At 40.1% G+C, this 14,317-nt stretch overlaps 1 protein-coding gene across 4 annotated transcripts in view; it reads right to left on the bottom strand.

The window, feature by feature from the left end:
* EFNA5 (ephrin A5) overlaps positions 1 to 14,317 on the bottom strand; it is a 235,645-nt gene that overhangs the window by 39,425 nt on the left and 181,903 nt on the right. For all 4 annotated transcript variants that reach the window (XM_033086565.1, XM_033086567.1, XM_033086569.1 and 1 more), the window contains one exon: positions 6,169 to 6,461. In XM_033086565.1, the coding sequence (XP_032942456.1) occupies positions 6,169 to 6,461 (293 nt within the window). The remainder of the gene's footprint in view (positions 1 to 6,168; positions 6,462 to 14,317) is intronic.

Genomic DNA, 14,317 nt, shown 5'->3' with positions numbered 1-14,317 from the left:
CAATTACGGTGAAGATTTCTCAGTAGTTTTCTCCTATATAGTATCATAGGCTATTCAAACTTGCCTCTGCAAAGTCACCTTTCTTAATTCTTGCTATACTGAACCCAATCCTAAAAGAATAATAGCCAAGTTGGCAACCTGGAAGCTTCCAGGGTCTTAGTCATATTGTCAGGTCTGTGTTAATTTCCATGAAAAGTGAACACTGTACTTCCTATACTAACTGCTGATTTATAGAGGGATTTATGCAGTTCTCCCCCGCGAGTTAAGACTTCTAAATTATGCCAAAAATTCATTATTAAAAATCAAAAATCCATAAATGATCACCAGCAGCAGTAAGCAGTGACATTTTTGAGTCCTGTCCATTCCCAGTAATTCAGTAGCTAAGACACTTGGAGAGACCATTTCAGTATAGGTTCTAACACAAACATTTTATGTGGAAAGTAGTGAACAGGCACAAGGCAAGTCAACAATAACAAAACGAATTATGCTTATATATTGAGATGAAAAGACAGTAAAAATCAACCTGATCACAAAATGTAGAATTGCACAGGGCAGAAAAATTGATAGAAAGTTGAAGCAGAGACTAAAGAAAAATAATCACACAAACACTCAACGACTCACAAAACATGGTAGAAAGGGGTAAAGAGTTTAGCTTAATTGTCATCAGGGACTGCTACTGGCTCAACAAGAGTTCAGCCAGAGACCTTATTAATACAACAAGCTAAATATATAATTAATAGGCAGAAATAAGAGGTGTAGGTATTAAAATACTTTTTTACTGTTTTCTCCTTAAAATCCTTAGAATCAGAGAGCCCTCCATATGTGTGCAGAATGATTGCCCAGCTTCCTGGTAGCTATTAGAGAAAAATGACAGCAGGATTCAAACAGATCCAGTCTTTGGAACATGATGACAACAACTTCCAGAAACAGAGGTGGAACCAGCTAACAGAAGACACCGTTTTTTAATCAGAAATAATGCAAATCACATGATTTCCTACAGAAGCAGAGGCTAAGAATATCAGGATAGAATATAATTTGAATAAAACCCATCAGAATCAGAAATTTCAGGAAAAGAAGAAATTAGGTCAGATAAATAAGGGTAATGGGGAACAAACACAGGCATAAAAAATATCAAGGGAACAGGTAACAGTGGGTTTCTTGGAAATATATTTTATGAGAAAAAGGAGAATAGGATGGTTATATGTTATTAAGAAGCATATGTACAACTGAAAGTACAACTTTACAAACCACTTCTTAATTTAGCCTTAAATACATAAACTATTTTAAAATACTATTTATAACCATAATTAAATTAAACTCGTAACAGCATGCTATTCAGATTTGGTCACAAGCAATGCAATTTCACCAAAGCTTTCTCAATCGACAATCAGAAGCTTCATGCAAATAAATGGTGGTAACAAAGGCATAGTGATACATTAAAGGTGAGACCAAGAAACAGCATAAGCATTTTAAAAAAGACTAAGAAAAATACATGCAAGAGATAAAACTACAAAGAAACAGCAGCAAAAAAAGATTGTACAAATAATTCACAGGTTTTAAATTTTTCAAAAATATTTTTTAAATATGAAAGGGGCTCTTTTCACAAGAATAATGGAGAAAAGGCCCCACAATTATGTCTAAATATAAAAAGTAAAGCCTGCAGAGTGTTAGCAAAAAATATCAGAATCTTGTGGAGAACGGAAGAGAAGCAAAAGAACTGTAAATAAGAGCAAACCTACCTTGCTATTCAAGGAAAAAGCTATAGACATATGTAAATGAAAAGATTCACAGTGATGAAATTACTAAATAAACAATATACATAAAATCTTGGAGGATATGACAAAAATACCACAGATATTTTATCCGTAGATATCCATGAGTTCTTCTCTGAAATAAGTGACTGATGACTCAGAGAGAATCATATACCACACCCTAATATCAGTATAAGTTTCGACAATACACTGGTGCTTTCAAGAAAATAACAGCTTTTAAGCTTTAGCTTAAATCAACAAAACAGCTTGGTTTGGCAGCTGAGGTCAGGATTCTGCAGAAACATGTACCATACTTCTTCTAGACACATGTTCCTCTTTTTATTTCAACAGCCCTGAAGTACATTTGCCAAATTGTCACTTTTACTTAACACATTAATAAGGTATCTGCAATTAAGTTAAAATAATGGAAATTATATTATCATTTTGAAATACAGTAATTTCACACCTATAAGGTGCACCCTTTTGACTAAAGTTTTTGTCCAAACCCAGAAGTGCACATTACAGTCCGGTGCGCCTTATATAATGGACAAAGTTGCGAAATTTTCCAACCTGGAAGCGGGAGCTGTGAGGAGGGACGGCGCCGTGGGAGCACCAAGCTGGGGGCGGGAGCAGGCGGCCCCGGTCCAGCAGGAGCCATGGGGAGTCAGGGAGCCGGCGGCCCCGGCCTGGCAGGAGCGGTGTGGGAAGACAGGGAGCCGGACGCCCCGGCCCGGCAGGAGCCATGACGCGGGGCAGGGAGCTGGCAGTCCCGGCCCAGCAGGAGCGGCATAGGGAGGCATGGAGCAGGTGGCCCCGGCCTGGCAGGAACCGTGTAGGGGGGCAGGGAGCTGGTGGCCCCAGCCAGCAGGAGCCACGCAGGGAGGGAGGGAGCGGGTGGCCACAGAAGCTGTGAGCCGTGGCCACCCTGAGCCAACCCGGAAGTGTGAGCTGCGGCAGCGCCACGGCAGCCCCGAGCCGTCCCAGACTGTCGCGAGCTGCGGCTGCCCCGAGCTGTGCCTTGGCAGCCAGCGCCGGGGACAGGTGGAAGTGCCGAAGCCCACGGCAGGGGGTGGGTGCCTGGGGTTGCGTTTAAAGGCTACGCCAATCTGTGAAAAATGTTTGCAAATTGAGCACCTGCCAGTAAACTCCATGATTGCAGGATTCTGTTACTAATTCGTTACTTTGTTGCGCGCGGCATGGATCTTCGCTGCAAATAAAAGGTGCGCCTTATAGTCTGGTGCGCCTTATATAATGTACAAAGTTGTCAAATTTGCCAACTCCCAGAGGTGCGCCTTATAATCCGGTGCACCTTGTAGTCGTGAAATTACTGTATATAACTACAAAATCACTGTCATGACAATATTTTGTTTCTACTTTCTCTATATTTCATTTGCTCCTGTTTCAGGAGTAATACTATTTTGTTTGTTTTCAGACTGGCATACACTAATCTGAGCACCTTATAAGAACTAAGTAAAAAGAGACACTTCAGGTCATGATCTATTATTTGCCTTCCCCAGCCTCACACTGTGCATACCCTAACTAAATGAAAGTTAATTTCTCTGTAAATATTTAATAACCTTCTCCTCTTTGAAAAGCAAACTCACAATCAGTACTTTTGATTGCATGACTGTAATGTTGAATTCACTTGCTTAATGTAAATTTGATATCAGATGGATAAGATTTTTTCCTTGCATTATCCTAGAATGAACATGCAAAGAATGGAGATCCAAGGTCACCTGAGCAATATGTGAAGGCAATGGCACAACAAAGAATGGTGGTATTTTCCAAATGAACAGTCCAGAGAAAGAGACAGTGATTGTTCACAAATTATTTCATTTTCTGATGCAAGAAATAGGAAGCCACATCCTTAAAAGGTAAACTGTGAAGATGTTTGACAAAGCACCAGACAAAGCTAACCAGCCACTACATATTTCTGTCTTTTCAGGTGTCTAGACTACACAGCACGTTTTGTAACCCTTTAGCAGAACACGCCAGACTGATCCTATGTAACCAGTTTCCCCACTCTCCTCCAGAGAGGGCAAACGTTTCAGATCTGCTGAGCAAAGGAAACCTTTCAAGGTAAAATAGTAATTTCTTTAACCTGCAGATGCAGAAATGTAACAGAAGTGGTCTCCACAGCCTGACCTAGCACCTGCTTACAGTTTTAATGAGAAACAAAGAATATTTCACCATCTTCTTTCTTCAGCATAGACTAAGAGAAAAAACATTCCAGGATGGACAACTGTGCCATGAGAAGGTCTGCATATTATTGTTAACTTATTGTACAGTGCTTCTTGGAAATTTCTGCAATGTCAATGCCCTTGTCAATGCCTGCAGCAAAGAAAAGGGTGAAGGAAAAAAAGACTTAAACTACAGAAAAGAAGAAAAATACTTGTGAGCCACTAAAACACAACTAAAAATTCAATTTCAGCTAAGCTTAGCTTAAAATAATATTTTACATCTTTCTGGGGTTTTTTTGTTATTTTACCTTCCATTTAAAAAAAATCCATATAAATGCAGTTGAGTATCATAAAGCTCTTCAATTTCTAAAGTTCTTCAGAACAATTGGTTCGAAGGGAGCCCTTGACAGCTAAATGAATGTTACAGATATTTAAATGAAAGTTATATAATTTTTAGTGACATATTGAATTTGAGCACAAATGGGAAAAAGCAGGCATAAGCAACCTTGGTATACTTAAATTACAATAACTTGTTTGAGAGTTCAATGGATTTTGTATGTTCTAACAATAAAGCTATTATACAGCCCAAGTAGATATTTCTCTCTTTTTTTTTTTTTTTCCTCCATCACTTTCATCTTTGGTTTTCATATTTATATTTTTTTCTTTTTGAAAAATTAAAAAAAAATTATTTTTCTCAGACTTGCAGCTACTTATGCCGTTCCAGTGCTACATTTTATTGCATCTTGTCATGCTCTGGAACTGAACTTTAAAAAACTAACAACACAAAACAAAAATCCATAAAAAATTTGCACTGTTCCAAGGCAACCTGATATCAGAATTCGGAATCCAGAACTCTTGCTGAAGCCACACTAACAGGATTGGGCCTACACAATACAGATTTGTTTACCCCTGAATGTAATCTACTTAACTCTGATGTCTTTATACTATTTCTCATATCAAACCCCGATTTTAAATAACATTATTTAAAATATAATCTTTAGAATTATTTTTAGTATTGTGTTTCAACATAAGAACAATACACAGTTTTTCTGATGAAAAAGCACTACTCACTAGAGATTTTCACTTGATGGAAGAAAAATAAATTAATGGGTATCTATCCACTAAGATTGTTATTCCCTGCAGATTATGAAAGGGAAAACAAAAATCTCAGTGTTGAAGAAATGAGGCTGAAAGCAGGGATCATACATACTCAGTTTCTCTGGTGAAATGAGGTGGAATGACTGTTTCACAGTAGAAACAGCTATGTATGGAAGCAATATTTATTGGGATCTGCAGTCTATCTAAAGCTTTCAACTCTGCTGTCTTAAACTGAAAACAGGAAAAAAAATAAAGCTGGGGCAGTCAAAACTTGTTACAAATGAAAGTTACAGGTACAAAATGAGTTGAAGAAATAAGATCTTTGTTGGGAGTATTAAACACATGAGATAGTTGAAATTATATGACCTGTACAATGGAGTCAGGGAATCAGTTGACTTAACCCATTGGGTTTTAACCTCTTGGTGTTTTCACATCCTTAGACCCATGTGATGTCTCCTGCATCTTGTCTGGGTGCTTGAAGGAGTCCTGATGAAGATCACCTCACCTGCTTGCCTCCTGCTCTCAGAGCACTCCCATTGCCACGCTGACAAAAACAGTTCACCCAAATGTTGTGGGAGAAAGAAAGATAGAAGAAAGAGCCCACTTGGCTAAATACTAGGATTATTTAGGCTGAAAAATTACAGTTTTGAATATCACTGGGCTGCTGACATTAGCAGCATAATATCACTTAAGAACTACACAGACCTCACTTTCCTTGGGTGATAAATACTACAGAGACGAGAGTATTTCATCTAAGTAATCACGAAAATCAAGGTATTTCACATAAAAATTATTAACTATTTTTCCTCATATTTGGGGACAATCTGTATCCTCTCCTTCTTGCCCCACCTCAGAGTGCTGAAATAAATGTAATGGTGCATTTTGTTTTAAAAGTCAGCTGTGGTTCAGTGAGCAGGCTGGCATGCTATTTCATGCGTGAAAAGAAGTTATGATTTAATGTCATTTCCACCAGCTAGATTCCTAGCTAATGTATCTGGGGATAGTTTAAGCCTGTGTTCACTGAAAGGCATCTGCATTATATACCGTTTGCCCCTCTGTATTTTCAAAGAGTATAGGTGAAAAATTAGCTGTGTTTCTTACACCTGCTGTGCAACAACGGTAAATCTCTCTATACTCACAGATGTAGAAATACTCCCGGCCTGGCCTGAACTCAAATCCCAGTGAGAAGGGCGTGAAGAGCTGGAACTTTTCCGAAAACTTCAATGGTCCGTTTGGGGAATGCGGCCGATTACACTCCCACCTCTTGAACCCTTTGGAAGTGTGATCACAGGAGCTGTAGCCATCAAAGTTCACCATGTACAGAACATAGCGCTCGGTCTTATCTTCTGGCACCGAATCTTCATAGTGAGGGCAGAACACATCCAAGTAGTCATTGATGCAGACGTCGATGTGGTAGTCGCCTCGCTGGAATCTGAAATCACAAGAGTTCAAATGTAAGCACAGTTATCTCAGGATGACCCTGTTGCAGGGTGACATTCTCCTATGAAAGGATATCACTAATGGCACTTCATTTCACTCCAGCCATGCACATTCTCTCTCAAAAATGACCCTTGCAATTCACCAGAGCTATCAGAGACTTATTATGCAGTAATATGACCATACAACCTTTTGGATGAAGGTTTTGCTCTATTCTTTTACAAAATAAGCCTGTTGATATCATCCACCCAGCTATAGACTATCTTTCCCTATGGTTTATTGAATAAACAAAGAAAGTGCCTGTCTTATTTGGCTGGGGTTTTTTTAATTCAAGAAAGAAAAAAGAACCAAAGAAACCAAAACTGTATCAGCCTTCCCAAATCAGTGTCTATATAAACATCTGCATATGCAGGCACATAAATAACCCAAACATATCCTTTTCTCCAAATCACGCAGTAATCACCCCTGTGCTAAAATCTGATTTGACTGTGAGTACTTATAGTTACTACAAGAAAACAAACAGGTTACTCTTTCATCATAATAAGTAACAGTTTGTCAAGATGCAAAGAAAAGCCTGAACTGCTTTTTAAAGAGATTTGAAAAGCAGCACTTCTCCTTTGCCAAAAGGACACATCGAAATGTTACTCTGTTCAGATAAAAGGATTCTGGGATACAAATTATCAGCACTCAGCCTAATGTGACAGATCTGAATGAGTGCCAGCTGAGAAATGCTGTGCAAGGCACCAGCCCAGATGCATTTTATTATTGCTGTTATTATTAATGATGACTCCATAGAGATGTGAGATTCTTGTTTGTTGGGGGCGGGAAGGATTTCCTTGTTTCTCCCCAGCACGTTTTGCTTACATTACTTTTCTAATGCCTGCCATAGTGTCTGGAAGAAACTATGGGGAGAAATTCACTACCTTCATTGGAGCTTATACCATAATAGATTTAACAATTCCATAAACCAGGTCTGTGCATTCATTAAACTCCCTGTGGCAGCTAAAGAAATCAACCATTGACCTACTCCACTTCAGGCTGACTGGGCTACTTGTAGCTTCTCTCTTTCACAGCTGCAGTTGTCAAGTGTACCACAGAGCAATAAAAAGGCCATGACAGATTTGACTATTATACTTCTTTTTAGCTGAGGGGCATATTTTAAACACCTGATGGGCTTGAAATCTGCCATCTGGATCCTTCTGTCTAATTTGACAGAAAAAGCAATGATTTTCTGGTCCTCCAAGGATAAATTCAGAGCAAAAGACACCTTTTCATATCCTTACAATAATTTAGCTTCAATAAAATAGCTTTTTAAAAGGGAAAAATGAATATACATCAAAGAATGATAGATCTCTATAATTTCAGTCAGTGTACAGACTCATAGTCCCACTCTGTAACATGGAAAAGCCATCTTGAACCACAGTTCTTCCAGGAGAATTTACATTTATCAAAACTGTTGGTCAAGATACATATTTCTGTACTCCAGTGCTTTCAAAATCTGTCACCTGAACAGATAATGTCTTAACACATTTGCAAAAATTTATTGTTTTCAAACTGGCATCTCGTCTCTAAATCAGTTAATAGTATGCTTTTCTTACAGGTAATGAAAAAGAGTGTAAGATACAAATAGAAAATGTACATTCAAACATTAATATCCCTGTTTTTTTTCAATTATCATTTTAGTAAGTAAAAATTGATACATACTTATATATAACTGTGTGTGTTTGTGGACAGTCTTGGGGGCTTTTTTTCAACCATGTAGGTGATAAACAATTCAATTTTCTTAAGGGATTGCCAAAGTTACCTCTTTTATCAGCATAATGCCCAATTACAGTTCTGTGACACAAACTATATGCTTCCAGAATTACACTTATGTAATACATTCAACTGACTGACCCTCTCTACCATTAGACTTCTACAACATAAATAACTTTATATGAACTGTTTTTCTACATTATTTTAAAAGTCCATGGAGAGCAATAGGAACTTCTGATGTACAATCCATCCAGCCTCTTTAGTACACTATAATGGGATGGATCACACTTCCAGCAGCAACTAATTCTCTCCTTTAACCAAAAGGAGAGTCTAGAGAGACAGTGTCAACTGTAAATAGCTGAATTTGAGGGGAAGAATTCAACTACACAGCCCACAATAAAGGAGATGTTAAGTACAAGGAGACAGACAACTAAATGTGTGATCACACCTTAATTCTGACTTAGCAATGAAACCAAGCTTGTAATCTGTACTAGTGAGATGGTGAAAAAAAGGAAAAAATCAAACTTCATCTGACTCCCTTTTAGCAGTTTCCCTCTGTATTCTTGTTAAATAACCAAAACCACATCTTCTTTGATCACTGGTATTTTAGTAGATTCCTTCTTATTTCTTCTTTCCTAAGTGTTGAAACAGTAGAGTATCTTCATTCATTCCAGCACACACTGGACTCTGAAGTTCTGCCTGCAAAACAGGTCCGAGGATGAAGCCCACCAAGTCCTTTTAATCCCAGTGTCTTCTCCTCCTTGCTCCCCTGTTTTCTCAACAGTTTCATTTGTCAGTCATCTGCCACAGGCAGGAAGTGTTTACATTTAAGACTCTAAAAAGAGAAGGAGATTGTGCATATTTTAAGTGATCTAAACTGGCCCTTAGCCAATATTGCTGGCACAGGAGTGAAACTCCTCCAGGGAAAATATGTACCAAGGTATTTTATCAAGCAGTTCTGAGTGAAGTCTCTTTACTCCAGGTTATTAACCAACTATGAATCAGAGAGCAGGTATTTATTTCCTGTCTTGTAATATCCTAAAGAAGTCAGTAATCAATAACTCAGCAGATATGTTAGAGAGATGTGGAACTAATTTTTTGTTTCCAAAAGAGGCTATATCTCCAATTTTCTGTTAGAGTGAACTGAGACCATTCCTGTTTCTCCAGCTACAACCAGCATGTGGTATTTACCTCCTCAAAGAGGAAAAGTAAAGTCTTCTAATTGGAACAGAAGAGACAGCAATGAGTAACTCACAAAAAATTCATCAGCTCAGTCCTCAAAGCTATTAAAGGAAACACTTCACAAAAAACCACATTTGAGTGGAAAACACTTAACATTCATAGGCTGAAAACCTCTTACTTAGGTAAAACAAAAGTTCCGTTTCAAATTAAAGCACTGATCAACATTTAGCCATCCATATACACTGAGGATTGAAACATCTAAATGGAAGATTGAGTCCATTAAGAGACATATTTGCAGTTATGACAGGAATAGCAGATGTCCTGTTCCTTTTTCCAGCCCCATTCCAAACAGAAAACTTCCTAGTATGTTACTGCCATACTTTCTCTTTTCCCAATTAGGTCTTCATCTTGTTCTGGCAGGTCCTCACCCAGACTCTCATGTCTTTCGGAACCATGTGGTTAACAGAATCTTTAACCCAGGAAGAAACCACCTCTATCTAGATTTTGCGTAACAGAACACAGTGTTATGGTAGAAACCAACCAAAAAGGCTTCTCCAAAAATCTGACAGAATCTACACACCTTTTTGCAAATAATGTCATTTGACTCCATGTGCTCTAGCTTATACACAGCAAAACACTTCTATTCTTCAAACCTAATTAACCTTTGGTTTTTGTCAGGTGGCATTCAAACAGTATCTTGGGAAGTTGCACACTACAAAGCCAGCTATTAGGCAGTAGTGTTATAAAAGCCATTTTGAAGACAGAGTTAAGTAGTTTCTATACCTAATATTTCCATAACTAACAAATATCAGCTTGCTACACAAAACTTGAACACTGCTTTCAGCAAAGCCTGTCTGAGGAATATTTCTGTGCTAAAGTGCTACTGATGAAACATCCATGTATTCAGGATGCAGCGAGAGAATTTCATGGTTATTTTAACCACATAAAAACAAGATTAGCAAAACATTTTGTAAATAATTAGTGCTTTCTGTATTGTTTATCCATTAACAAAGGGAAAGCACATGATCAGTGCGCATGTTTTTCTTCACAATTTTAAGTTCTGAAGCCTAAGTGACTCAATCTTGAACTTAATAACTTCACTGGTCACTGGAAAAATTGACAATTCATTTAAACAGATATTCAAAACACAGTAACAATTTTGTTTGGTTTCTCTCTTTCTTCCTTGGAATAAACACTACAAAAATCCAGTTTAAGATCAGCACAAAGAACACAAGTTGTTCATTTAGATAGATAAAAAATTTCAATAGCTTCTGCTTGTTATCTCCCCTAAAAATCCTATTAGTTATATTCTATTGCCCTTCCTGCAAAATCAACATACCAGATGCTTTACTTCAAGATAAGTGTACTGGAAAATTTGCCTTTTACTGGACCAACCTTTCTTTTTTTGGAATCTGTTCTGTCAAATGCATGAAGCAAGGCTTCACTGTGAACCAGAAATTACTCCAAATAAATGCTGTGACAACAAATCATGAAATTCTAGTCTTCAGTCTGGTATTGGAAGCGATCAGATGCAAACAGCCCCTATTCTGATGCCTGGTGCTACAGAGCCTGTTAACACCAATGTGCAGAGGACACTGTCACTGCCAAATGCCTCACCCCATCACCTTTTTCTCAAATGATAACCTGAAATGTAAAACAACATCAACAAAATTCACCAAACTTATTTATTCTTGGGGTAGATAAAAACTACAGTTATCCACAATTCTTCAGAACAGCACAGCACATTGTTACTTGTTCTGTTTCCTAAGGAAAAAAGGCTTCTGTGAGCATACTCCAAAGAACGCTGGTCAGTCAACTTCTCTGTTTTTATTTTCATGGAGGTTAAGCCACTTTTTAATTAAATGTAATGGAGACAGTGATGTTTCAGAGAGAAGTCCATTCCTACAAATACCATGAAAAAGCAGGCCAGGTGAGAAGATACCATAGGTATCTGAACAAAGGCTCAATCTCCAGTAGGTTAGATGTTATTAGACAACAGAAACACCTCTTACAAATGCTCTAGGCACAGGAAAAGCTTGAACTGGAAGAATATAGAAATAGATTGAAATTTTTTTTGTCAACTGCTTATGAAACTATTTGCTGTTTACTATTAACAGAGAGTAGTTATTTTCACACACAATACACAAAAGCCAAACATTTTCTGAAAACTGTTAACATCATTTAAAAGGACAACATTTTAGCTGCTAACAGGATGCCATGATGTACTTATTCACCATTCCACAGTACTGAGCTTGTCCATAGTGCCTGTGTTTAGATAGCAAGTGTAGTGCATTAAGACTATTCCAAGCTCTACTCACATGCTGTGACTGAAACATAGCAGCACACCGTGTGCCTTTTACACACTTCAAGCCCCCTCATTTCAACCAACTTAACAGCTTTTAGAGTGGTGAGGGAAATCTTGTGCTTGTTAATTATCTGAGGGGTTGTGGGATTACATGTAGCATTTTACCACAGATAATTTTAAAGATGCTATTTCTGTGCTATGGAAAAATAACCTCTTTAATGCTTTTCTGCTCTTTTTACTGACTTTTGTCACAACATTTCATAAACTCTGTTCCCATAGCTCTGCTGACACCAACAATGATTCTGATGCACAAACAATGAAGGAATCAAAGAGCTATTTTAATTTTAGCTCTATTCAAACCAAAAGAAAATTCAACATTTTCCAGATGCTAAGAGAAATGTGTTCGCTAATAGTAGCAAGCCATTGACATTTTAGATCTCTAGCAGGATATTGCTATCCTGAGCAAGCAGACAAAAAAACCCATCTAATATAAAGAAGCAGTCCACGACCTTTCAGTCCTCAGGTTACAGTTTCACAAGTTAAAACAAATTCAAGACACCATGCAAAAACACTATGTTAGGGAACAAAATCAAGCCTGTTGTTCAATAAAGCAGCATTCAAAATTATGCCTAGAAAAGACTGCAAGCTAAATACACAATGCAGAAAGAAACTTATTCTCTTGTCATTAAGTCCTCTATTCAATTAGCATTTATTGGAGTAATTAAATACTGGAGGAGGATGCAGAATAATTGTTGTTAGATTATGATAATTACACAGCTTTGCTGTGCTACTGCTGATCAAAATAAGATGCGGTCACACACACTCAGCTAAAGCTTCTCTGCAGTCATCAGGCTTCCATGGGAAACTTATTACTATTATAAGGCCACTTATTATTAGTTCACTAGCAATCAAGCAGAGAAATTTATTATTTGTACCCTTCCTTCTACTCTCCCACCCACTCCTCCAGAAAAAGCCTCCCAAAAGGTTGTGCCCAGGTCTCTGCCTTCGTCTGGCTCCCTTCCATCATAATTACAGTAATTTCACAAATACAAGCCGCACCAATTTGACTAAGATTTTGCTCCTAAACCGGAAATGCAGCTAATAATCAGGAGTGGCTAATATGTGAATAATTTTCTGACATTTACAACCTCAGAAGTGCCTACCAGAGTGCCGACCCGAGCAGCTGCAAAGTCGGCATTTTGCGATTGTTACAAATCGCTACTCTGTTGCACCGCGGGTGGAGCCTGGTTGCCTGCAGGCAGCACGGGGGGCGGGGAGAGAGGAGGGAGAGCTCCCTACCACAGCCCGGGGGAGAGACAGGGGGGCCCGACGCCGCCATTGCTGCGGTCTGGGGAGGAGAGGAGGGACCCGGGCTGCCACTGCCGCGGCTCTGGGAGGAGGGGGGGGGACCCGGGCCGCCCCTACCGCGGCTCTGGGAGGAGGGGGCGGACCCGGGCCACCACTGCCGTGGCCCGGAGAGGCGGCGGGGGACCCGGGCCGCCACTGCCGTGGCTCTGGGAGGTGGCAGGGGGACCCGGGTCGCCCCTGCCACAGCTCTGGGAGGTGGCGGGGGACCCAGGCCGCCACTGCCGCGGCTCTGGGAGGCGGCGGGGGACCCGGGTCGTCCCTGCCGCGGCTCGGGGAGGAGGGGGGGGGACCCGGGCCACCCCTGCTGCGGCTCTGGGAGGAGGAGGGGGACCCGGACCGCCACTGCCGCGGCTTTGGGAGGCGGGGGGGGGCTCCGTCCCTGCCTACCACCACGGGGCAGCGGCGGGCCGTGGTGACCGAGCCCAGTGGCAGCGGTGGCTGGCCCCCAGTGGCCCCGCTGAGTGGCAGCGCTGGGCTGGGCTACCTGGCCCCATCAGCAACCCCTAGCGGGCCGAGCCTGCACAGCCTGAGCCGAGCCAGTAAACCCCGCCCTGCCGCCGTTCTATCACTAATTGGTAACTTTGTTGCACGCGGGTCCTCGCTGCGAATGACAGAGCGGCTTATACTCGGGTGCGGCTTATTTATGGACAAAAACCGAAATATTTGCCAACACCCAGAGATGTGGCTTATAGTCAGTGCAGCTTGTATTCGTGAATTTACTGTACACAGCTGAGCAGAATCAAGCTCCCTGCACTTGAAAGCGTTCATCAGACTTCAGATTGCTGTTTCACAACCGGCTGCAAGCATCTATCACATTTCATGAAAGAGAGGAGTGATGTCCCTGCATTTCACTTCACAGGTGTCTGTGGGAGATCCACCTTCCCCTTTCAATCTTGCTACGGTACCGCTTATCTGGGAGATTTTTCACATTACTTGGGTGGGTCCAAAAGGAAAAATCAGAAAGACGCGAGGTGCATTAAGATGGACACCATGAGAAAAAACATCAGGTTTATGTGCCTTTACCCCTTCTTAATTGCTAACAGTACAAGAGAGACATGCCTTCCTGACATAAGGCTGGGGTTTTTTCTTCTTAAAGACAAGGGCTCCCATTAACTACCATTGTACCTGGTACCTCATGCTGCCTATTTAATGGAGAAAAACAAGAGACTTACAGGGACTAGAGCATGGGAAAAAACATTAAACAAATCAGTTTGACCTAGCATTCAGGTTTTCAAAGAAAA

This window comes from Catharus ustulatus, assembly GCF_009819885.2.
Source record: "Catharus ustulatus isolate bCatUst1 chromosome Z unlocalized genomic scaffold, bCatUst1.pri.v2 scaffold_29_arrow_ctg1, whole genome shotgun sequence".
Lineage (NCBI taxonomy): Eukaryota > Metazoa > Chordata > Aves > Passeriformes > Turdidae > Catharus > Catharus ustulatus.
Note: the sequence above shows the minus strand (reverse complement) of the source record. Positions and strands in the feature narration are given on the sequence as shown.